We start from the raw sequence: 27,283 nt of genomic DNA, 5'->3' as shown, positions 1-27,283 counted from the left end.
CAACACTGTGACAACACAATCATTAGTTAAATGGATATGTTACTGCAACAGGTTTGCCACAGGAACTATTAAGCTGTAGTGATAATGTAGCCATAGTTCCCAGCACAATAAACTATTCTAAGAGCAGAAGTAACTTAGTAGAAAGCGCTGCTGTTAGACATGAGGCGTACAGTTGAGAAATATATTGAACAGTAGTTAATGAAGAGAATTAGTAATGTACAGAAAAAGAATTGCTTCAATATTGAGTTCCCAACCAGAACAATTAAGTCACAGCTCAAAATCTTGCAGCTCTCATCAAATTAAAACAATGTGCTCAGACTAATGAAATAGCATTAATTGATTCGGTTTGCCATCCAGTCATTGAACCAACTAACATGGCTCTTTATAGTACCAATTTGAACTGGGCGTTAAGATGCCGTTCTTTTTGAGAACTCTTGGCTTTCTTTCAGTAACAAAATTACCAGTGAATTGTACAGTATTTCAGTGTTTAACCTGTTATCTGTGACGACATATGCACCAGTTAAACCAAGCAAGCCCGAGAGTTCCATCCAAGAAAACATTTACATACTTTGCGCCTCAATTAAAAAGCAGCTCCATTTTTTTTGAAATGCACAGCAGTTTGATTAGCAACTGAAGGATAAAAACATAGCTGGGTGTTTTAGAAGTACAATTAATAATTCAATTCTGAAACTCACATTTCATCAATTCTGATGAACATTCACACTCAAAAGGCTAACTGATCTTTCTCTTTCTGCTGCTGATCATTCTTCTGTGAATTTCCGTGCATTTGCTTCAGATTTCCTGTTTTTGTTACCAGTTCAATTTTTACAATAGTTACATCAGAATACTCAATTCCATATATAAGTGATCAGAAAACTCCATTTATCAAACACCTGGTATTCTGTACACTGTAACCACATCATTCAGAAACAGAAATGGAGTGTAGGAATTGCAGGGCGATAAAAAAAAACAAGGTCCATCCAGTTCGCTTTCTACCATCCTGGTAGTCGCACGATACAATGGTAATGGAGTCATAGAATCATAACGGCACAGGAGGCCGCCATTCGGCCCATCGAGTCCGTGCCGGCTCTCTGTAGAGCAATCCAGTCAATCCCATTCCCCCGCTCTATCCCCGTAACCCTGCAAGTTTATTTCCCTCAAGTGCCTATCCAGTCTCCACTTGAAAACATTGAGTGTCTCCGCTTCCACCACTTCCGTCGGCACCGAATTCCAGGTTCTCACCATTCGCTGCGTGAAAAAGTTTGTCCTCGCATCCCCCTGTATCTCCTGCCCAAAACATTAAATCTGTGTTCCTTAGTCCTTGTACTATCAACTAGTGGGAACAGCCTTTCCCCATCTAGCCTATCCAAACCCGTCATAATCTTGTACACCTCTATCAAATCACCACTCAACCTCCTTTGCTCTAATGAAAACAAATCCAACTTCTCCAACCTGTCCTTGTAGCTAGGATCTCCCATCCCTGGAACCATTCTGGAGTTGTTGACTAATCATAGCAATCAATCTCTATCAATTAGGTTACAACAGAATCAGACATAAAGCAAGGAAAACCCGAGAGGTGGGAAGCTTTGGGAATTGTAGGTCCAAAGTCACCTGTTCCTCCCAAGCCTACTGCACTTTCCACATTACTCATATACTGTATCCCAAATGTTATTGTCTGAAAGTAATCCATCTAATGTGCATTTGAATGAATCAATACTAATTGCTTCCTCCATCCCCCTGGAGGGCCTATTCCATAGACTGGCCACTCACTCACTGAAATAATGGCCCGGAATTTGTGGTCGGGATGGCGGCTAACTGGCAGCATGCCACCTTTGAAACTGACCGCAACTTGGGGATTTGGTGCATGCAGAAATCCCAAAGCTGCGGTTAGTCAATGATAGCTCCAAAACAGGCTGGGGCAGCATTTGCAGCCTTTGAAATGGACAGCAAGTTTGGGACATGCGCTAAATCCCGAACTTGCGAACTGTTAAGTTCTGACTTGACAGATCATCTGCTCCGACATTGAAATCCTAATTGCTGGTGCAGAGTTGGGCTAATTGCCCACCAAGAGCCTAGCAATTACGTATGCAAATTTTACAGCTGGTGCAAACAGGAGTAGGAGCCTGTTTGCACAACGTAAGGGGATACCTTTCGGAAATCCAAGTATATATTCAATTTTAAAATCTTAAACTACAAGCCAGTCTTTCAAACTTACCCTCAGGTGGGTGGTGTTCTGAGTGAGGCTGCGATCTTTGAGATTCTGAGGCCGGAAACGGAAACATGTCCTATTACCTCATCATGGCTTACAAATACTTTCAATGGTGTATGGAGGTAGGTGGAAGTGGCGGAACATCACATTTATACACCTCGCCTCAGAAAACACAGGCAATGACAGCCCCCATCAGAGTAGAAAACTCTTCCAAAAATTTCATCGCAAATGGTGTTTTAAATTGAATAAATCCTGAGCTGTTTTACAGTTGAATTCTGTAAGGCGTTAATTGAGATAAACAGCACAGTAAGTGTGGAATATGATTCTTGTGCCATTCCACTGTAACCTGGCATATTTCCTCTTTTTATTTTTGGATGGGAATAGAAAGTTGCTGCATTTTATTTGACTGTTGCAAGTATTTACATACGACCCACAGGATTATTACCGTTATATTTATAAAAGTAATATACCCTCTTGGCCCGTGAGTGAGAGACTGGGGATGAATGAGAAACCTTCTTGCTTGCTGATTGGAGCACCGGCCCACGTGATCCCAGGTACGATTACACACACGGTGCGCCCCTGGGATCCGTGGGTCACTACGCTGCCCTCAACTCCGCAGCGTCTGACAGCATCTTCTCGGAGGAGGGTTCCCAGCAGGTAAATGCGCATTTGGCTCGGATGCCAGCGGCATAATCCTTAGATACACCGCTGGCCGCAAAGTCTGGGCCAATATGTATTTCACATTGGGCGCATTTTTGGTTTCTTCAACTACAATAATCTAAAATATTGTAAAGCAGTACCAGGGTTGTTTTTTGTGGGAGGGGTGGGGAGGCGGCGAGGGAGAGGGGTTTAAAAACAATGGAGCTAGCAAAGATTAGAAATTTAATTTCACAAAAGGACCATTTCATTCATCCTTGACGACTGGAATGTCTATTTTCCAATTCAAGCAATCACAAATTAGTAATGTAAACTTGAGATCTTACTCAGCTACAGAGATTATTATTATTACACAGGGATTGGAGTATAAGAGTAAAGAAGTCTTACTACAATTATATAGGGCCTTGGTGTGATCACACCTAGCGCACTGTGTACAGTTTTGGTCTCCTTACCTAAGGTAGGATATACTTGCCTTAGAGGGAGTCCAACATAGGTTTACGAGACTGATTCCTGGGATGAGGGGATTGTTCTATGAGGAGGGAGTGTGTAAACTTGGCCTATATTCCCTAGAGTTTAGAAGAATGAGGGTGGTATCATTGAAACATAAAATTCTTAAAGGGCTTGACAGGGTAGATGCTGGGTGGATATTTCCCCTGGCTGGGGAGTCTAAAACTAGGGGTCAGAGTCTCAGAATAAGGGGTCAGCCATTTAGGACTGAGATGAGGAGAAATGTCTTCACTCAAAGGGTTGCGAATCTTTGGAATTCTCTACCCCAGAAAAATGTGGTTGCTCAGTCGTTGAGTATATTCAAGACAGAGTTCAATAGATTATTGGATACTACAGGGATCAAGGGATTTGGTGATCATGCAGGAAGGTAGAGTTGAGGTAGAAGATCAGCCATGACCTTATTGAATGGCGGAGCAGGCTCGAAGGGCCGTGCGGCCTACTCCTGCTCCTATTTCTTATGTGCTTATGAAACAGAGAAAAACAAGGACAAGACCTTGACAGACGACAGAATGTTTCAATCCCTCAAGCATGAGCATGGCCCAGTAAGTTGTAAGTAACAGCAATAGAGCAGACTTAAATTTTCCATCATTTGTCAAGGTAGCAGCAACAAGCATTTTCAGCAGGATTGGGTGAACTCTTACAGTCAAACTAAACAATCCTGAAAAAGTACAAATAACACAAGAGAAGGTGACTTCCATTGAGAACGAGGGGAAAATTCATCGGAGTAAAACCTTCCGGCTTCTGAAGATAAAATGAGTATTTGGCAGATTAATTTATCAGAAGTGCGGTGTTGTTTTTGGGAAGTCTTGTAAACAATTTCAGTTCCAGGAACATCACAACAGCCGGCTCGCAAGTCCATTATCTGAACTGGGGAACATATTGCAGTGGACCAGGCTCTCCATCTGCTGCAGCACAATCATTTATACAGCAGCTTTACCACGGGGTTTAAAGTAGAAAAGAGACCATTTATATGAAGCACTGTAACCAAATTTAACATTAAAAGTACAGTACTCCCTACTGATTGATATAAAATAGATTCTGATTATTTAATATAGATTTACTTTTACTTGTGCAATATTGAAAATCAAATTCATGTTTTCTGATCTGACTGTTAAAGTTGGTAGCATATAAATGGGTCACGCTATCGTACTTCAATCCTTCCTTTTATCTGATATTTGCAGAGGCTTATGCCGAAACATTGGGCCTGAATTTGTGGTCAGAGGCTTCCCGTGGGCGGATGCCTCCGAACGCAAAAAATCTACGAACCTACCCGATAGTCCTGGATCCACGGAGACTTGCGCTCCTGGGCCTCTATGCGTAGACACCCACGTATCCCAGGGGCGTAGGCAGTGAATGGCTCTAAATATCCCAACTCTCCGCCCACGGAGGCCCTTTTCCCGGGGATGGCTACGAGATCGCAAGTTCCAGGTTTCAGCGCATGGCTAAACCCGGAACATGCGCGGCTCCTACGGGCACGTGCGCACCTCATACGCACCCGTAGGGGCTGCATATTACGGCCCATTATAACATTATAGATTTTTTTAAATAAATGTATCTTTTTTAATTAAAAAAGTGCAAATGGCTTGCTTTTGTACACAGAATAAAGGTGCATTTGAGGTGGCCATTCAATGGGAGATGTACAGAAACTGCTCCAATTCTAGATGCATCAGCATCAATGGCGGAGAGAAATTTAAACAGAACTAGAAATGAAGGAAAGATTTTTATTTTTTTTTAATTACTATTCAGCCGTTCTAGACCAACAATAACAGGTTAACGGCATTTCAAAACATGACCAGCTTTCTAGTTCAACATTATTTTTCCTTACTTGTTCCCTCACTGAAGCAGGTTTGGTGAAATTTTCCCATGTAGAACTCCAGACCAATAATGGCAAACATTACGATCGCAAAGAACAGCAGAAGCCCAATCTGAAGCAGGGGGACCATCGCCTTCATTATCGACTTCAGTACAACTTGCAAACCTGATTGAAGGAGAAAAGAGATTGATAGATTTAGTTAGGCAAGGGTATTAAGGGCTACGGAACCAAGGCAGGCAGATGGAGTTTAGATACAGATCAGACATGATCTGATTGAATGGTGGAACAAGCTCGAGGGGCTGAATGGCCAACACCTGTTCCTAAATCAGCTGGTTTGTTGTTCAGTCAATTTAAATTACATTTATCCTGTTTAAAAAACATGTGTGATTCAAAATTACATGTTTTACTTACAGAATGCAATTAAATTGAACTGTTGGTGGTTGTGAAAACCTGCATTGAAGAGAAAATTAACCTACCCTATATGTTTCAGTAAAAATATGCTAAAGGCAAATAAAATCAAAACACAGAGCGAACATTTGAAAACATTTAATGGATACCTCGCCAGCAAAGAAGGAAAAATGCCCATATGAAATATAACTTGCAGTTACCCACATAGATTTTAGATAACACCCTGCAGATAATTGTTTCTGTGCTATTTGATCATTAAAGACAAAAGCTCATGTAAAAAAAGTGTGGAAAACATGAAATGTAAAAAATACTTTAGACTCTGGTTTTAATGCTTAACCTGAAAGTTTCTTTTGTTTCTTACAGCCTGTGGATGTTAATTATAGAATAGGAGAAACAGAAAAGGTATACATTGAAAAAAATGCAGTTGTATTCGACTTTTCCAGCCATAGACCTCATCAAGTGATCACCAAACACGACTGTTAAAAGTCAATGGCCCGTATTTTCCGATCGGAGGCTTCCTGCGTGCGGAGGCCTCCGATCTGGGAAAAATCTACGCCCTTACTTGAGGGTTCGAGTGGTCCAGCCATTTCCGCTCCTGGGCCTCTGCTCTACAAAATGCGCAGGGTCCAGGTATCCCCGGGGCGCATGTGGTTTGCAAGCGTCCCTGGGATCATGTGGGCTATGGGGAACCAATGAAAGAAGGGAATCCCCCTTCATACTTTTGACAGCTTAGACCTGTCAAAAGTATGAATGGGGATCACTGAAAAACCACATCAAAACATTGAATACATTTTTTTTAAATCACGTTTTTAAAATTAGTTAAAATTACATTAAATTAAATATTTTAAACAAAAATTTAATTTTTTGAAAATAAAATTCAAGTTTTTTACAGGGCTAAAAATAAACTTAAAAGTATTAAATTATAAATGAGTGGGAAATTTTTTTTAAATGTTTTTTTACTTTAAGCTCTTATGCTGGTAAAAGCAGTCCTTACTCCTGCTTTTACCAGGCGTAAGATTTTTAAGGGTTTTTAGCAGGCGGAGGTTCTGCAGAAAGCGGAACTCTCTACTCGCAGAGGCCCTTCTCCAGGGCAGGTGTGTGATCTGTATTCTTGACAGATCGGAAATGCCGGTTTTCAGCACATGCGCTTCGCATGCCTGAATCCGGCACTTGCGAGGTCCCTGCGGGCGTGTACACAGCGCATACACGCCCATAGGGATCGGAAAATACAGGCCATTGTTATAAGAAGTGCTGTTCTTCTTTGAGGACAGTATTAGGAAGGGATTACTTGCTATAGGAACTTAATTCTTCCTTGAACATTCTCATTTGTATACCATAGGCCAAAAACCCCCAAAGCTATCTCTCCTTATGAGATAAAAGTTCCCTTCTAACTTAAATAATCAGCTGATGTGTAAATTGAACACAGCATTGTCCTTCCATGATAGAGATTTAAGCAACAAGTACAAATAGAAGACTGCTTGTACTGGGTAGGAAAGGGAAGGAAACTACATTTACACAGCACCTTATCACACTTTTCAGTATGCCACAAAGTGCTTCAAAATGAATTATTATTCATTTGCTGCATTCCCTAATGTTTGAACCACTGTCTTATTTTTCTGGTCTTTCTTGGGTTTCAAAAATATTGCCGAAGCTCTTAACACGAACAGAGAATTCTCCATTGCAACTAATGTTGGGGGGGGGGGGGGGGATTGATCTGATGCCCTGTGAACACTGAAGTATCTCCTGCACGTCTCCTTCTTCAGGCTAGACTATCTTTGATCATATTTGACTGCAGAGTGTTCAGTTAATCAAAGCACTACGACTGATTATTTAGGGTTAACAATGATTCATGTGTCTTTGAACTGGAAAAACTGGAACCCAGCAGATGGGGGTCTGACAGCTCCTGCAGTGAAACATTTCACCTGGACGAATTCAGCCTGCAAGTTAGGAAATAACATTGAACTCCACCAACTGTTTGATAGATCTCTGTTTTCATAAAGTCTGAACGTACAAGATCAAGTGAATAATGTCAGAGGTGTTCTCCTCTTGTGGACCTGGCTGCTAATGCTGTCTGATCTTCCCTTTTGGCAGACAACCAAGGGGACGGATGGTCACAGCTGCAGCCTCCCCAATGACCTTTTCCCAGCTCCAAACCCATTCCATCACCTTTCAAGAGTTCCAATCATATGTCATACAGCACACATGCTTGTCCGTTCTTCTTACCGCAACTCACTGTGTTACTGCACTCTGTCTCAGTGCTTTAGTCACTAGGTCTTTGCCTTTGTAATATATATTGGCTTACGAACATACGAACAATGACGGACAGGTAAAGACTCTCTGCTCCATCGAGCCTGTCCCACACGATTGCGATACCTTCTGTATCACAATATATAACCTCAACCCCACCTGAAACCATCTCCTGGGGAAAAAAGAGATTAAAAAACCCAGGACAATTGGGGGTGATTTTAACCCTAGCCAACCATCGGAAATTGGGTGAAATTCAGTGAATGGCTCTAAATTATGATATGATGTCAAAGTGGGTGTTTATGTTGACAATAAAAAAGAGCCGAGACAAAGTGTCCAGAACTTAAATGGCAATGCAAGCGGAACAGAGTTGGGCTCAATGGGTTCGACACTAGCCGTTCACCTCTGAGACCCAAGTTCATATCCAGCCCAGAATGAGTAGGATGAAATTCTTTTGTGAGTTTGGGTAGTTTTAATTAATTCCTCGTGGGCACAGGCCTATAGCAGATTGGCACAAATGGTCACTATCACACAAACATTGTAGGCCTAACTATCCTACATCAGCGCATTTGGAGTTATTCTTATGAGGCACATTGCTGGCGGTCAGGTATAGGGAACTAGCTGCACTATACCTGATCCATTCTCAGCACCACACATACCTCACATTGAGCACAAATACACACAAACAAACCTCCATTCATAACATGTGATCTCTCCACTCAATAGAGAAGCAATTTGGACAGAGGTCAATCTGCTGTCTTGAGATGCTACTACAAGTCTTATATAATATAGCAAGTATCTGCTTCCTGCTGGCCAGTATGTAGTGGTAGAAACCAAGATGCAGGATGCAACTTAACCTGGATATGGAGGAGTAGCTGCAAATTTCAATATATGAAATATTAAAGAGAAAAGTATGGTTTTGCCCATTGTGACTGGAGGAGGTAGACCCAAGGCATATGAAGAGGTTGGAAATGAAGCTTCATTGTTAATTTGTCACAACAATGCGAGCATTCCTGTTTCTCCATTTGTCATTTTGAGGGCAATAAACAGGAGGAAAAAAATATTTGGATGTTGTAAGCAATAAAAGGAATTCAGTCTGCAAATTTGTAAAAGATGAGGGTTTTTCATGCTACTGTGGTTACCCTTTAGAATATATCCAGTTGGTTGAAAAGGATAAGAAGCAACACTGCAAAACACATTAAATATCAACTGGCCAAACAGTAGAAGATTCCTTGCACCAGTTCACAAATCAGATTTAATGACACACAATTATACATTTGGTTTTTTTCAACCTGTGATTTGGATGTTGAAGGGGAGTTTTAACCATATAAACATTTATGAATTTAAATACTACAGAATTAGGCAATTTAAAAAAAGCCACTAACTAGTTATTTTCGTTTAAATGCTAATCCCGATAGCAATGGTTAATGACCAGTGAAGGAGAGTTATAGAAATTTCATGGCACATTACAGATCTTACCTCGGTTTTCTGTTGTCAATAATAAAATGACATTCTAAGATTCTATGGCTATATTTGACGTACGTGTTTTTAATATGAAAAACTGAAATGTACATAAATTCTCCTATAGAACATATAATACAAACTAATACTTCGACAGGAAAAATGTAACAGTAAAAAAATAATACAAGCCAGTTGTTCAACATACTTGGAATTCCTGATACAAGTTTCAGTGGTCGGAGTACTCGGACAGCCCTCAAGGTTCGCAGATCGAAGTCCGTCCCAACAGTGGCTAAAATCCTGCACGATAATAAAGATTACATTATTAACTTTCTAGTAAAATCTTTACCCAAAAATAGAGTTTCAGACAATTACACGGATAATTATGTTTAAGTAGGTAAAATTAACCTCGGAGTAGATTTCTTCAATACATCCTTGTATTTAAAAACAATAGGACAGCTTTTACAAGTTCACACCAATTCAGTCAAAATCCAATTTTTGATGTATTTGTGTGCATCGATTTGTGCTGGGCAGGGACAGATTTGTGTGGTGGACTGGTCCACTACGTAATGGTTTGGGTGCACCTCAATCCATCTTGCGCTGGACCCTTATAGGAGACACAGAGAGAGAGAGAGAGACAGATGGGGGAGGGAAGAGAGTGATACAGAAGCTGCTTGAATATAGGCTTGGTGCCAGGCTAGGGCAAAGTTTATGAAGGCTGGCTGCCAGAAAGATATATTTTTTTTTAACTGGGTCCTCTTGGCAGGCATTCACCACAAATCTGGCAAGCTCACTTGAGGTTGCCGCCAACACAAAACCAATATAGAAACAGCTAGTGACTTAGCGGGTGGGACTGGTCTTCACCAGTAGTGCGATATGGACTCTTAGCGAATTGGCAGCCCGTGTTACTCTGCGCTCGATTTTCTTTTCCATTGACTTCAATTTGAAATAAAATTGGGCACTGTGTAAAACAGGTTGCTGATTCACTGAGTGCATATCGCATGCTGGCGAAGACCATTAGTCGGGGTGGATTCAGATCTGGATCCAAGAGATAAATTTAACAGTTTCCCCAATCCACATTGCCATCAAATCCCAGATTCTGCTTAGTTTCCAGAGCAGATTTGTGAAACTTTGCTTTTCTTGTCACTTTTGTTATGTTGCTTGTATCTGGCTATTGCCAAACTTCTGATTTTCAAAGATATGACATTTGATTTAATATTGAACAAACAGTTTGTAGAAACACTTTGTTCCCATATGCACTCTATATTGTAGATAAAGTATGTACAATAGAGTTACATTAGAATATTTCAATCTATTCTCCAAAGACTCAGGAGTGATGAAGTGAGGTTCAAAGGACTAATGGCTCATTTGTGTATTTTAATATGTGGGAATTTTTTAAAACACTAAACAGTTCAGCCAAATACAGTAACTTTTTTTTCCTGTTCAAAACTTCTAGGTTTTACCACATACCTTGCAAATCCAAGAGAATAAATGCCCATCTCTGTAACCTCCTCCAGCCCTACAACTCTCTGTGATCACTGCACTCTTCCAGTTCTGGCCTCTTCATACCCTAATTTTCATCGCTCCACCATTGGCAGCTGTGCCTTCAGCTGCCTAGGCACTAAGCTCCGAGATTCTCCCTAAACTTCTACGCCTACCTCTTTCGCTTCCTTTAAGATGCTCCTTAAAACCCCTTTGACCAAGTTTTTGGTCACCTGTCCTAATGGCCCGGATTTTACGGGGCCTCCAACTGTCGGAAGCCTTCAGAAAGGCCCCATAAGTCCTGGGTTTCTGCACGTGCTGCGCATGCGCGAAGACCCGGATGTCAAGTTTCGCTTGGACAGATCCACCGCATCCGCTGTAAATTCACTTGCGCTGGCGCAGAGTTGGGCTATTTTCCCTACTACTGCCCAGCGAATACCCACAAAACCCTTATGCCTGGTAAATGAAATCCCCATAAGCATCGTAGGAATCCCCCTTTGGCGATTGGTTGGCCTGGCCCACTTGATCTCAGGGACGCTTGCGAGCCGCATGAGCCCCTGGGATCTGTGGGCCTTTACGCAGGCGTACGCCTGGAGGCCCAGGACTGGAACAGTCTGAAGCTCCAAAGACACCAGGTAAGTATGTCGTTTTCTTGCAGTTCGGAGGCGTATGTGGGCGGCAAGCCTCCAACCGCAATTTCTAGGCCAATATCTCATGCGGCTTGGTGTCAAATTTTGTTCAATAACGTTCCTGTGAAGCACCTTGGGACATTTTTACTACGCTAAAGGCATTATGTAAATGCATGTTGTTGTTGATACTGGTCAGTTATATATATGGCAAGTTGTATGAACAAATTATAAATGCATAGCTCAGCACTGTCAAGATAAAGGAAGTGTTAGAAATGGCATTACTACACACCAATTAGCTGCTGTGGTTGCCAACACAACAGTGACTACACTTCAAAGGTGACACATTGGCTGCGAAGAGCTTTGGGATGTCCTCAGGATGTGAATGGTGCTATCGTTCATTCCTTCGAGTATTGCACACAATGGGGGAGGGGCGCAATTTTCAACTTGGTCTTCTGGGCGATAAACTGGAACAAAAATCAGGTGTGTTCCAGTGGGTAATCCGCTCTGCCAGGTTACTGCCCAGGCAGTGAAGTTGAAAATTATCCCCAGTAATTTCTAGGCTCTAATGTTTTCATGTACAGATAAGAAAAAAAGACTTGTACTTCTATGGCACCTTTCATGATCTCGGGATGCCCCAAAGCGCTTTACAGACAATTAAGTATTTTTGAAGTGCAGTCACTGCTGTAATGTAGGAAACGCGGCAGCCAATATGCGCACAGCAAGCTCCCACAAACAGCAATCTGATAATGACCAGATAATCTGTTTTTTAGGTGTTGTTTTGAGGGATAAATATTGGCCAGGTCACCGGGGAGAAGTCCCGTGCTCTTCTTGAAAATAGTGCCCTGGGATCTTTTACGTCCATCTGAGAGGGCAGACGGGGCCTCAGTTTAACGTCTCATCCAAAAGACAGCACATTCGACAGTGCAGCGCTCCCTCAGTACTGCACTGGAGTGCCAGCCTAGACTTTGTGCTCAAGTCTCTAGAGTGGGACTTTAGCCCACAACCTTCTGGCACAAGAGGCGAGTGTGCGACCCACTGAGCCACAGCTGACACAGATAGTATATACAATAGCAAAATACTGCGGATACTAGAAATCTGAAATAACAACAGAAAATGCTGGTAACACTCAGCAGGTCAGGCAACATCGAGGAGAGAGAAAGAGAGTCAACGTTTCAGGTCGGACGAAGGTCCTCAACCTGAAACATTAACTCTGTTTCTCTCTCCTCGATGCTACCTGACCCGCTGTGTATTGCCAGCATTTTCTGCTGTTATTACAGATAGTCTATAGCTGTACATTCAAATAGGATAACTTCAAGATATTTTTTGTGATTCTATCCTTCGACTGTGTAAAAAAAAAAAACTTTTGTGCTGTTGTCCATATGGTAATAAAGGTGTTCCAAGAGCCCACCCAGGGTCACATCGGTATTATTAACCTATCTTTCAGATGTTAAATCAGCCAGCATTTTGTGATTTTATTTAAAATTCATAGGTTTTCTCTCTAGACTGCTGCGAGAAAGGTTCTATTAACACCAATGATTCCTCACTGGGATCACAGACCTACAATAAATGAGAGAGAACACTTCGCATTTTTAAAGTAAATTTGTCTCAGCTGTAACAAAACAAATACCGAATGCAGTTGGTAGACCAGAATTGGTAAAAGTATTTCCACCAAGTCTGGGCTTCATAAAGTACTGAATATATAAGGTAATATCCTTAGCCTTCATCTCTGTGCAACATAAAATGCTTTCAGTACCCTATGTAAACAATGGTGCACTCCTTTGTGATTATACGGTTCAACTGCAGTCAACATTTGTAAATTAGGTGTTATGGGATATATGGTATGTGCAGAATCATACAGCACAGGAGACCACTCAGCCCATCGTGCCTGTGCCGGCTCTTTGAAAGAGCTATCTAATTAGTCCCACTCCTCTGCCCTTTCCTCACAGCCCTGCAGATTTTTCCCCTTCAAGTATTTATCCAATTGCCTTTTGAAACTTATTATTGAAATAACAACAGAAAACACTGGAAAAACTCAACAGGCCAGGCAACATCCGTGGAGAGAGAGAAACAGAGTTAACGTTTCAGGTCGAAACCCTTCTTCAGAACTGAGAAAAAAAAAGGCAGGAAATGAAACGGATTAAAAGGCCAGTTTGGGGGCTGGGAAATGGGGGAGGGGATGAAAGAACAAAAGGGAAGGTCTGGGAGGTGAAGAGACATTAAGAGATATTCAAGACGAGACGTGATAGTAATGGGACAGGTAAAGAGACAAAAGACGGCTCTAGATGAAGTGTGAAATGCGCTGGCAGGATGAGAGACAGCTGCCATGTGGGAAGAGGAAAAAAGGAAAAGGCACAAACCAAAGGTGCGGATAAAAAATATATAAAAATATAATAGGGGCCGAGGCTATAATCTGAAATTGTTGAACTCGATATTGAGTCCGGAAGGCTGTAAAGTGCCTAATCGGAACATGAGGTGCTGTTCCTCGAGATCTTATTATTGAATCTGCTTCCACCACCTTTTAAGACAGTGCATTCCAGATCACAACAACTCTCCGCATAAAAAATAATTCTCATCTCGCCTCTGGTTCTTTTGCCAGTAGACTGGGCAAAAAGATTAGCTAGAACTCTTTACAGCACTATTGCACAATGTCTGTTAAGTACAGTTCTGTAATGTGCATTAACTGTAAGATAAAGAGAAATGGCTGCTGCAGAATTCTGTCAGGATTGACCCTTCTGTCCCTTGGGTGAAAGGGAATTACTCTGCATTCCTCAAAATGTTATAACACACCGGTAATAAGTAAAAGTAATTATTGCCAAGTGAAAATATCTCTTCAACCTTGTACCTCCAAAAGCTGTTAAGCAACACGAGACTTCAAGAAAAGATGGGCACCACCAACAGCTAACCACATTTGTACGTAAAGTGGTTATTGACCACAAAGAGTACTCTTTAGGAAAAGGATATATGAGAAAGTCTCTGACTCATGAGCACATCTGGATGAAGACTGTCTTACATTTGAATGCTGAAACCACAGATAATTTTTCATATTCACAAGGTTCTTTGAATAAAATATTAAACCCATTAAGCATCTGCCTTTCTTGTGCTGAAGCTGAATCTTGTCACACACACTCTACATTTAGTTGGTTAAATCTAGCAACTCAGTGCAGAGGTGTTGAATTAAAGCTGAAACACAATCTTCAAAATTAGATATAAAAGTGTCAGAGCTCACGTCAACACAAACCCTGATGGATCCTGGTTACTGGGAGTGGAAAACTTTTACCCAGAATGCATGGATCAATTTACAGCATTTTTCAGATGACCATGCTTCCATAAAATTTCACTTGTTCAGTGGGATAATTATAGAATCATAGAATGGTTACAGCACAGAAGGAGGCCATTCGACCCGTTGAGCCCGTGCCGGCTCTCTGCAAGAGCACTTCAGCTAGTCCCATTCCCCCACCCTTTCCCCGTAGCCCTGCAAATTTTTTTCCTTCAGGTACTTATCCAATTCCTTTTTGAAAGCCACGATTGAGTCTGCCTCCACTACCCTTTCAGGCAGTGCATTCCAGATCCTAACCACTCGCTGCGTAAAAAGTTTTTCCTCGTGTCGCCTTTGGTTCTTCTGCCAATCACCTTAAATCTCTGTCCTCTGGTTCTCGACCCTTCCGCCAATGGGAACAGTTTCTCTCTATCTACTCTGTCCAGACCCCTCACGATTTTGACAGAAAAGGCTAGGGACAGTATAGAAGGTAGGTTGAGCAGCAACTGTGTTGCGCATCAGTTGCCACAAGAACAAGGAATACTTTTCTTTAAAAAATGTTTTGGTACCTTACTTTTTTTTGCTTGACGTTGGATTCTCACCACTCCATAGACTATCTCTGAGCTGGAGACCCACTCCCAGGCTGAAGGCAGGAAATAAAAATACAAGGCTCTGCAATTTTCCCAAAATCTCTAATCAGCCCCATCTCCTGAGATCTGGATCACACTATATGGGGAATCTCGGACAGAAAGCCACATCCCACAACTCTGTGGTATCATTTTTGCTGCTGGCACCCCTGTCCTTTTTCAGGATTGTCATACTCACATATTCAAATATGTTATCCCTGCTCATTTAAATTTTGCAATGATTTTTCTTTTCTCCACATCTTTTAGCCTCTCATTAAAGGCAGCACTTCAGGCTGATAAGGCTGTTAAAAAAAGCAAATAGAATTCTAGAGTTTATCTATCAGGAGGTATAAAATATAAAAGCCAAGAGGCAATGATGAACCTATGTAAAACCTTCATAAGACCTCAGTTAGAGTACCGTGAGCATTCCTTGGCTTCACACTATAGAACGGGTATTAAAGATCGAGAGAGGGTACAACACAGAATCGATTCTGTCTGGTTTGAGGAAATATGAAGACGCAAGCAGATTACGGGGCGATGTAATGGAAGCTTTTGAAATTATGAAAGGACATTTTAGAGTAGATAGAAACAGTTTGCTTCCATTAATTGAGAGGGGTCAAGAATGAGGGGCCATCGATACAAAGTTAAATGCAAGAAATTTAGAGCAGAGGGCAGGAGAAACTTCTTCACAGAGAATTGGGAGGCTGTGGAATTCACTTGAGATAGTGGTTGAGGCAGAAACTGTGTCAACAATCAAGATTAGATTGGACAGGTGGATGAAAAGGGGTTGAAGGAATATGGGAACCGGGTGGGTAAATGGGGTTAGAACTATTTGCTCGCGTGGAGGGTAACTGCCGACACGAATGTTGGGCCGAATGGTCTGTTTCCTGTGTTGCAACTTCTATGTAGATAATACTCACCACTCTCTGTCTGATAGAGCAGAGAGATTAACTGCTTCAAGGCCTCAAGTAATGTTGAAATCTTCCTAAGCAAACATGGGAGACCAATCAGTGCGCCTCACTATACAATTGTTTCTCCCTCCATCCCAAAAGCATTAAATTTCATCGAATGGCAATCAATGTGTGGGGAATTGTAGATGTGATTCTGTGTCCTACTATTTCTTATGTCATCAATAATTGTACCATTATTTTTAATCATTTCAGCTTGGGAGGATTTTTACCCAAATCACATCCTCTCCATGAAATTACACAAATCATTATAGAAACATATAAGATAGGAGCAGGAGTAGGCCATTCGAGCCTGCTCCGCCATTCAATGAGATCATGGCTGATCATCCAAATTCAGTACCCTGTCCCTGCCTTTTCTCCATATCCCTTGATCCCTTTAGCCTTAAGAAATATATCCAACCCCTTCTTGAATATATTTAATGAATTGGCCTCTACTGTCTTCTTTGGTAGAGAATTCCACAGGTTCACCACTCTCTGGGTGAAGTAATTCCTCCTCATCTCTGTCCTAAATGGCTTACCCCTTATCCTTAGACTGTGACTCCCCTGCCATCAGGAACATCCTTCCTGCATCTAGTCTGTCTAGTCCTGTTAGAATTTTATAAGTTTCAATGAGATCCCCTCTCATTCTTCTAAACTCCAGCGAATATAAGCCTAATCAACCCCATCTCTCTTCATACGTCATTCCTGCCATCCCAGGTATCAGCCTGGTGAACCTTTGCTGCACTCCCTCCATGGCAAGAACATCCTTCCTCAGATAAGGTGACCAAAACTGCACACAATACTCCTTCTCCTCCCTTCCCCCCAAAAAAGAGAATATAATCTAACATTTAGCAGGAAGCCACCTCAAATTCCCAAGTAAATTTTGATCTCAGAGGGGAACTGTTCTTTAAAAGGACAAATTCATAAATAAGTCCACTGCCTCATTAATGTTCCTTCTATTCGCATTAAGGAAATTGCTGTAAAGCATGTTTCATTTGGAGAATTGATCATTAAACCTTAAGCAGTAGTCTAAAACTTTGGAGAAAAAGAACAATGGCCCGGAATTTGCAGTCAGCAGCGAAGCGAAGGCGTGCGCTGCTGGCCCCGAAGTACGCTTCGCACAAGGATCTGGCAACCCCTGTGTCGAGAACTTCGGGTTTTTCCAATCTTCAATTCAACGGACTGTAGTGGGGATTCCCTTGTGCGAACTGCTGTGACATCAACAGGCTGTCTAAGGAGCCAATCAAAAGGCAGAATTCTCACAGACAGCGAACAAGGAAGTGAGTAAGTTCTTAAAATGCTAACATTTTAAAATAGTTAGAGGAGCAAAAGAAAGATTGGGGCTCTCACATGGGAAAAGGCAATCCTCAAATAAAGATGGACAAACTTAAAAAAAAAAATTCAAACTTTTTTTTTTGGAAAAGTTTCTTAAAAATGCTAACTTTTATTAAAATGGACAAATTTCACACTGCACAAAATTAAAATTTGTTTTCCAGGCCTTTAACATTTGTTCAGCAGTAATAACACTGCCAAAACCCCAGTTACACCTAATTCCTTTGGGTCTAACTTCTGGTGGGGAATTTAACAGCGATCACTGCGGAAGAGCCGAAATTTGTGTCAGTTTCAATGATTTGGCTGATTACACAGATTGCCGGCTCTGTGGGGGCTGGGGAGGGGGGCGCACAGCGCAGCTCGTTTTGGAGCGGTCACTGACAGATCGCAACTCCAGGATTTCCGCATGCACCAAACCCCGAAGTTGTGGTCAGTTTTAAAGGTGGAATGACGGCAAACGCCGCCAGCTTGCCGTCATGCTGACCGCAAATTGCCGGCCAATAGTGTCAATCCAGTTGCACATTTTATCTCACCCCCACTATCTAGTTTTTTTTTTACTTTGTTTTTCTGTGGAGGTAAACACACCTGAGGATTTGTTGTTTACTTGCTGCTGCACATTAGTTAATGGTAATATTAAAGGTACCCGAGTCAAATATCATATTGTAAGCCAATCATAATGTGAAGGCAGAGCCAAAGGTCCTATTTGCATGAATGCTTTGGAAAACTGCTGCTGTGGCACTGAATCAGTTGTATAACTTACGGTATTGAGATGCTGTTTCAATAAACATAACGTGCTTCCAACAGATATTTTGCTAATAATCTGGCAAATTCAGTGAATGATTTGACAAGATTTGAAATAAATAATTTGTGAACCAAACTAATTAAAAATAATAGACTTTAAACATGCAGGTGTGAATGCTGCTGACTATACTTGGCATGGAGTGAAGTGAGCCAGTTGGTTGGGACAATTGGTTTGATAGACTGATTTTCTCGTACCTTGTAAGACAGTAGGATATTTGTGACTTTCATGTATATGAGCGTACCTGCAATAAAATGCTCTCCGCTGACACCGGAAGTTACTTGTGTAACTCGCCAAGCAGCACCAGTGTGGTGATCCAGGTTATCATGCACTCGTGGGCTCATCACTGCTGCCCACCTCCAGAATTTATACTAGTGAATTCCACATTTGCTTTTAGCAACTTCTCTGGAGTGGAATAGTCCACGATTAAGTTCTCATTATGGAAGGTAATGCACAGCAGAGCTGGGTTAACATAGAAATACTGGATTTTTCAATACTAATTGAATTTTATGCCTTCACATACAGTATTACCCTTATTAATTTTTCCAAGCTATGCCGGAGATAGAATAACGTGACGAACACTATATGGCTTTATGATGGTCCAAAAGCACAAATCAGAATTTTTTTTAAGATACAGCATTACTTGATTTCTGGCTCTCAGATTCATAAATCAATATACTTTAACAATCTTGAAGCTAACCCTGAAAAGTGAGACAGAATTAGTCTGCTGCCTCAGTTCCACTTTCTGGATCTATTCGGTTACAAATTGTTTGCCCCTGTCAATTAATGCAAGGCTTCTGACACTATCGGATTGAGTATTTTTGTTTTCTAAGTGACAAAGTCCCGCTGAGATCTCGCAATCCTTCAGAGACATCAATCTGTCATTGCATATTCTACTCTGCTCCGCCAGACGAGAGAACATGAGGATCACCTGCCAAGGAAAGCACGGAGGGGAACTGAAGAAGTCTGTGAACAGCAACCATTACACTTCAGTGAGAAAGATAAAATAGGCATAATTTTCCAATGGTGGCACACATTGCTGTCCAAACCTTGCAAACAGCGTTACGTCTGCTCCACATGAGAGATCCTTGGCAAAGCTGCAAGAGCAGAAATGAAGTGCTGTCATTATTTAACAGCCCTCTTCACTGTATCTTTGTTTTCTTTACTTAGTTCTGCAGATTTGTCATATCCCAGAATGTGGTATTGAAGGTTAGCTGGGAGGGACCCAACAAAAAGCTTCTAGTTTCCTCTCAAAACTGGTTCTATTCACATTTTAGAACCCACTTAAGTGCTCTCAATGTAAGAAGCTTATCTATTCAGGCCTAAGAAGAATGAAAAAAACGAATTCTCAGAAGTTTGGACTTCCCTTACCTCCAAAACCACTAATGACAAGATGGCCTTGATGCAGCCAAGGCTCCAAATCCAACCACAGCCAAAATAATGGATTACAGAAAATAAAACCCCATGGCCAAAACATCCATTGCAATTACGGGTCACTTTAACTGGGAACTGATAACTGCAAGGCAGGGTGGATCTGGCTAAAGCATCACTTGTTTTTCAGCAGTTATTCCAAAATTCAAACATTCCTGGTTCCTGCGCATATTCTTTAACCTGCCCTTTTCAGTTTGAAGCCCTCTCCATAGAAACAGCTTAGCAAGCTGTTCTTAAGCTAACGGTGGATCTTGTTATTCTTTATCGGCCCAATTGCTGGAAAAACAATGGCGAGTTCAGGGCGCCCACCATTATTAGTGCGTCAGAAACCCAGCGCTGTGTGATGAGGAAGAGATACTCGATGAGTTGCGAATCGCCGCAAATTGCCTTTGACCTCGACCAATACAATCTCCCCGTGAGTGTCAAGAAATTGCTGGAAATGCGCCGTAAAAACGACTGACTCTCGCGACAGACATTTATGGCTGGTATTTCATGTTGTAAGGAGCCCATTAATGACGTGATTTATGGTCCTGGCAAGTTCATTGTGTGAACCACATTTTGATGTGGTAAGGCACTAGATAAATGCAATTATTTTTATATCCAGGGAGAACTGGAAGACAATAGCTTAAAAAAAATCCTAATTGTTTTCAACATCATTTACCTTTGGAGTGATACACTTTTATATTGGATGAGGTAATGATGATGGTGCTGGGTCTGAGTAAACACAGGACTGCACTCTGGGGCATATCATATTGCAGCAGATGCTGTATCTGCCACAGTACAACTGTCTCCGCCACAATTATTATTAAAAATATTTAACTTTTGTTAAATTCCAAAATGTGAGTTTTAGAATGTAATAAAGTTATCCTATATACCAACTGTGTAAGCAAATTTAGCAAACACATTTGGCAAGAAATCTTTCAAGACAACACAGCCCCTTCAAATATCAGTGCAAAATGTCAGCAGAAATGTCAGTGCTCAGGGTGCTCTACTGGATGAACATAGATCTCTGCTTTTAACATATATTTGCTTCCCTACTATACAAGGAACTTGTGAAGCGCTTGGTAACATCATTTTATAGTACAATTAATAACCACGAGTTCTTTTAAATGCCCCCCAATGTATCATATCCTGAGCAATAATCCTAGTTGCATCAACCTTTGTAAACATATTCCTTTTCTAACTCCACTCAAATTTCACTCAAACAGTAATACTGTCTTTCTTTTAATCCATTATATTTGAAGGTACTGCATTCTACAATGACAGATCATGTCCCAAAACAGCAAGAATGCAGTTCTGCGTGCATAATTCGCATGGACCAGAGTCACTACACTAGTTGCTGCTCTGTAGCTGTTTTCAGGACATAATGGAAGAGTTTTTCTAACCTGGTACTCAATTTTCTAAAAGCTTGGCACTCCATTTTTTCTTTCCCTGAACAGGTACTGAAGCAGGGAGAAAGGAACTGAAGTCAGATTCTTTGAAAGTTGAGCCCTATTTGTCAAATCCTTCCATTTGAACATTGCGAAACTGAGATACGATCCACATCTCTCTCTCACACACACACACACACACCACATATAGAGACTTGTGGGATTTTTGAACTGCCTTTTTTTTCCCCACCCAAACATGGATTGAATCTAAAATATAACTAAACTCAATTTGGAATCAGACCACTTGACCATAGTCTGCAAACAGGTTTAATGGATTATCTGCTTGGAACAGAGCTTAACCAGCAGAAAACGGGTCTATAATAAACCAGAGGGAGACTGAAGCCTGGAAATTATATTGTGCAATATTATAGTTTAAACACTGATGGTATTGGTAGCAAATCCTTTCGTCCACTATTTTAATGGTAAAATAGGGTACAGTGGGATTGGCTAAAATGTGTAAAATGTTCACATGATAATATCGGACAAGGTCATTCGCAGGATCTGGTAGCTTATAACCAAGGGCATACTTCAACTAAGTAATCCATCTGTGATGTGGTTCTTCAGTTCTTTCTTGAAGGTATAAATAACATATGAGTGGAATGTGCTTTGAGTTTGGTGGCATGTTGTTCACAGAATAATTTTCAATCTTCCTCCGATAACTGCTACGATAAAATCTTTTCATTTCATGCCAAAAGAATCGCTCTATATTTAAATTCTTGTTTTTACATACATAACTCATCCACAAACCACCCCAAATAGCATTTTTAAATATTTAAAAAACACCTCATAACAGTGCAATTGATTGTTGGAACAAAAATAAAGGGAAAATGGAAAGCTACAGCCTTAGGTTGTAGGCCCGATGCTCCACGACACTCACAAAGTCTGTGAACCATGAGGCCCCAATTCCAACTAACTGCATCATCGCAATCAATCCCTCACAGGGTTTGGTTGTTCTTCTGTGACTTAGCATTTAAATGTCAGGTAAGCTCCCCATGGTAACAAATTTTATTCAGTCATCCCAAGGCGTTTTTGTACTGAGTTCAGATGTTTGTATTCTGATGAAGGGTCTCCACTGGAAGCTTTAACCGGTCCTTTCTGTTTCAATATGCTAAGCAACCTGCTGGGTATTTTCAGCACTTCCTATATATTCTTTATCCAAATTTCAAATAATTGTGTTTTTAATTCTGTACTTAACTACAAGCTAAAATGGTTAGCTTTACTCTCACACCTTCTACTATCCAAGTATTACTATTACTATGGTACCAGCCACATTGATGCAGGTTTGGGTCCAATATCACTGCTATCTGTACCTTATATTTGTCCACTTCGCACACACCCACCTGGGTGAAAAGCAGTGCATTAACAAAATGGCAGCCAGCACCAGCAAACACATTTTAAAACAAACACATACTAGGTGCTCAACGTTATACAGAATACAAAAAGCCAAAGATGCAAGACAATAATTGAATCTCAGGATTTTAATGACATTGAAAGGTCACTCAAGTTTGGCTCTCTTGATTTATGCCGTCAGAAATCTCAAATTTGATTTCTCTCTCACCGTAACCTATCATCCTATTCTTGTTAAATGCATTTAAAACATGCTAATACTCGCTAGGCTTCACACACGGCCATTGTTCCATTCTTATTTCGACAAAATCCAGCCTATATATTGTTGTGAGTTACAGCTAGCTTGTACTTTAGCCCAAAATTGCTCAAATCACCATTTATACTTCTCCTGCTGGCTGACAATTATAACAAACTGTCTGACATGTGTCAGATGCCATACGTCAAATCTGACCCTGCAATAGTGCATCATAATAGGCTGCAATTACTTGCGTATTTTTTTCCTCTTGATTTACATAACTTTCCACATATTATTTTCACTGGTCCACACAGACACAGATTGTGTAGTACAAGTGATCTAGTCCCTCAGGGTTGTTTTTTTTTTTTAAATGGCAGCCCCTGGCTCTTCAAAATGCATCATTCATGATTCATAATGGCTGCAGACAATTGATTCACATGATCACTGAAGGTCAGAAAGAATAAAGTAGATGACGCTGAAAGTCATGGAAAAGTAAATCTCAGTACTTTTATTAGACGCTCCTTTGCATTGTCAAGTAAACATGTTGCATCACTGCCAAGTGTTCAGCACAATTTTGGCAAAAACATTTAAGGAAAGAGGCAAGATTCCTGAGAGAGTCATCGTTCGGTCACAAGATGGCGCAGCATCCTGATCTTACCAGGTTTCAGTGTTCACCAGGGTGCCCCAAGGGGCTCAGCTCAATAACCCCTGGTGCATCAGTGTTCCTCATAGTGAGTCCAACAACCAGCAGCCCCTCCCACATGTGTTTACTCAGCTGACAAGCTCGTTTCTGTCTGTAATAATTCTATTTTGAGAAATACTCACAAAGAGAGAAGGGGACTTTGATACTTGCATCATCTGAATATTTATCAACACTCAGTATATGGGCTTTCTGCTAAATCAGGCCGCGTCAGTGCTAGATTTATGAGAATCCAGAGTACACCCAAGTGAGATGATGATTGAACAGGAAATTGTTTTTTGTTGATCGCTTAGTATGTCATAACGTGGCTCACCCAGAGAATCAATTAAAAACCTTTCTTTCTCCTATAGTATGCTCTGACTCATGCCAATATGCAATTCAACTCTGTTTACCACAGGGTGCTTTACATTTCTGAAGCATTGATAGGCAAATAGTACCAATCAACACAAAAGAGGATATGAAATCACGTGTAAACTAAACCGCCCTTAATTTTGCCTTTGAATCCATTTCCTTTCCAATTTCTATCCCCCTTCTCTAAAGCCAATGATGCAGCCCGGGCAACAGTTCCAAAGGCAGCAGCTACAAATTAATTTCCTCCCAACAGAAGGTACTTCATAGGAAAGCGTTCTGAATGAATACTCATTTCATTTTCGTGGTGAAATTTGGTCATCGCGCAACAATCAGAAATTAATAAAGAGCATTCTCCTTTAATGCGCAGTTGCTGCCATTCAGCACAGCAAACCATGCACTGTGAATGCAAATATCCGGACCACTGCATGCAGCCCCGATATCAGCTAATGTGTGCACAGCAGCTTTGCCAGATCATCATCGACAACAGTGACTTTCATGTTTAAATATTTTGTTCAAAACGTCAGGCTCATTGCTAAACATTTCAAGGCGACTGTAGTGGTTTGATGTAGATCCTTTGTGACAGGAAAGTGTGTAAAAGAGCTGCAAAATATCCATCCTTTGTATATCCATAATCTGCAGTTAAACTGATTTTAACTGCTTCCTTTTAAACAGTCAAACCACATTGTATGACATGTTGGGTTTCATAAAGACTCCAGGGTAGAAATTGGTACGTGCTGCACCGTCTATAAAAAAAAAAAAAAAAAAAAAATCAATCGGTGGCAATCTTCCTGACAAGTTCAGCAGCAGGATCGCCCACTCCCAATCTGCGCCTACATTCAAGCCACTGCTAAATTTGTCAGGCCCAGTTTTGGCGCGGTTGCCTAGCACTGGCATGGGGCCCGTCATTAACATATGCAAGGTTGCCCAACAGCTGTGTAAGAATTCCTCCAGGGAAATGTGTGTCCGATGAGCGGAGCAATTCTGGCTGGTCCTCTGGCCTCCTGGTTGGGACGCGATGCGATGCCGCCATCTTGGATACGGACGTGGAAAAAAAACTTAACCGCCACCCCGCTCCCACTCACGTGTGACTTTTCACAAAACACGAAGACAACAAAAAAAAAACAAAGTTATGCGCTGTGTGTGAAATCCACACAGTGTCCACTCTGGCTTCTGGCTGCTAACTCAATCAATTTCCGCAGAACCTGCCAGTGAGTAACATGTTTTTCCACAGACACAGCCTTCCAAGCAGCTACACAGTATTGATTCCCACTTAATGGCACAATCTGTTATTGCTGTTTCTATAGCAACAACTGCCTATTATAGCAAATGTGTGTGTGTGTATTTAATGTACTTTTACCATCAGAACATGGGATCCAATAGGTGTGTTGCTTAAAAGACTGGTTGCCATAATCGGCCCACTTGCTTCTCACACCTCTTTGCTTTTCTCTCATCTTTATTTGATTTCTTTCATCACAAGGGCTACGGGTAAGTGACAAATACTCTGCTATAATATTTGAATGCTCTCCCTCACAACAGTTGCAAATATTTGCACATAATTTAAAAGTAAAATAATTCCAGAAGTTGCCAATTCACCATCTTACGAATCTCTTTTTGACTCCAATCACCTGAACACAAGAGGTTCCATCAGTGATTTTTGAATTGTGATTTGCAACATCGACCAAAATTTGGGGAAGAAAAAATATACTTATTTGCATATACTTGAAGCACATTATGCGAGGGACCAATCATAACCATATATAATGTGTTAGGAATGAATTAATTTCTAAAAGGTTAAATTCTCTTTTAAACAATCAGGACACTGATATTATAAATGATTGCAAATCGAGTTGAATTTTGTTTTAGGTATAAATGAAATCCAACTATCGTCAACCATTAGTTACGCACAAGCTGCTTCCAAGCTGAAAAGTGGAGGGAACTGGACCAGCCACATAAATACTGTGGCAACAAGAGCAGGTCAGAGGCTGGGTATTCTGTGGCGAGTGTCTCACCTCCTGACTCCCCAAAGCCTTTCCACCATCTACAAGGCACAAGTAAGGAATGTGATGGAATACTCTCCACTTGCCTGGATGAGTGCAGCTCCAGCAACACTCAAGAAGCTCGACACCATCCAGAACAAAGCAGCCCACTTGATTGGGACCCCATCTACCACCTTAAACATTCACTCCCTCCACCACCGGCGCACCGTGGCTGCAGTGTGTACCATCTACAAGATGCACTGCAGCAACTCACCAAGGTCTCTTCGGCAGCACCTCCCAAACCCACGACCTCTACCACCTATAAGGACAAGGGCAACAGGCGCAGGGGAACACCACCACCTCCAGGTTCCCCTCCAAGTCACACACCACCCTGACTTGGAAATACATCGGCGATCCTTCATCGTCGCTGGGTCAAAATCCTGGAACTCCCTACCTAACAGCACTGTGGGAGTACCTTCACCACACAGACTGCAGCAGTTCAAGAAGGCGGCTCACCACCACCTTCTCAAGGGCAATAAATGCTGGCCTTGCCAGCGATGCCCACATCCCATAAACAAATTTTTTAAAAAACTGGAGAAAATTAGAGGGATAAAATTACTAAGAAATGGCTCTCTATCATAATTCCTAGTCAAGGACATATCTTCCACACAAACACATTGATATGCAACTCTGCATTTCAGATTCATGAACACAGTCCCCCGAGAATAGCTCCCAGTTTTTTTTTTACTACGAGAAGGCAGAGAGTTGTTACATGCAAAATTCCTCTCCAAGAACAGGAATCAGTGGTGTGGCAGTTCCACCGGGTGTGCCTTACCATGTATATACATAATTCCCTTTAACTTACCTATGTATGTACATAACTTACCTGTTTGTGCCGTTGCCCCTTTAAGAACACGCATCACGTGACTTAGCAGATGCGAGCAGGACCAGCGCAGCCTTACACTCCCGCGATGGTCGCCGGCACAACTCGGCCTCCCGCTCCTGCGGTGGCCGGTGGCACAACTCGGCCTCCCGCTCCTGCGGTGGCCGCCGGCCCGGTTCGGCCTCCTGCGCCCACGATGGCCACCGGCCCGGTTCGGCCGCCCGCTCTCGTGACTTCGGCCGCAACGGCCAGCCACAGCAACGCGCTGACGCAGGTCACGTGACCGCCCAAGCGCGGGCAAACGCGCTAACGTCACGACGCGGTCACGTGACCACACAAGCGTGGGAAAACGCGGCCGAGCGTGATGACGTCATCACACTCTCCACAGGACTGTGGACTCAGTCCTCGTGGCGTCCCCGCTGGGGAAAGACCTACTTCACAGTGCTCCTGCATCCAGCCACCTTACCTGCTGTATTTCGTCTGTTCTTGTAAATGAACAACTTCTAGATTGTTCTCCTGAAGTCGAACTCGCTTATTTAGTAGTCATTCGTCCAATACCTACC

At 41.7% G+C, this 27,283-nt stretch overlaps 1 protein-coding gene across 1 annotated transcript in view; it reads right to left on the bottom strand.

Annotated features, from left to right (window-relative positions):
• Positions 1-27,283, bottom strand: part of cacna1ba (calcium channel, voltage-dependent, N type, alpha 1B subunit, a) — an 820,126-nt gene that overhangs the window by 493,384 nt on the left and 299,459 nt on the right. Inside the window, exons 6-7 of the mRNA XM_085965795.1 lie at positions 9,505-9,596; positions 5,199-5,351 (exon numbers count right to left, since the gene is read on the bottom strand). Of these exons, the coding sequence (XP_085821921.1) occupies positions 5,199-5,351; positions 9,505-9,596 (245 nt within the window). The remainder of the gene's footprint in view (positions 1-5,198; positions 5,352-9,504; positions 9,597-27,283) is intronic.

This window comes from Somniosus microcephalus, chromosome 23 (genome assembly GCF_052327205.1).
Source record: "Somniosus microcephalus isolate GS21.2 chromosome 23, FLI_Smic_1.0, whole genome shotgun sequence".
In the NCBI taxonomy this organism is placed as follows: Eukaryota; Metazoa; Chordata; class Chondrichthyes; order Squaliformes; family Somniosidae; genus Somniosus; species Somniosus microcephalus.
The sequence above is the reverse complement of the archived record's forward strand: the minus strand, read 5'-3'. Positions and strand labels throughout refer to the sequence as shown.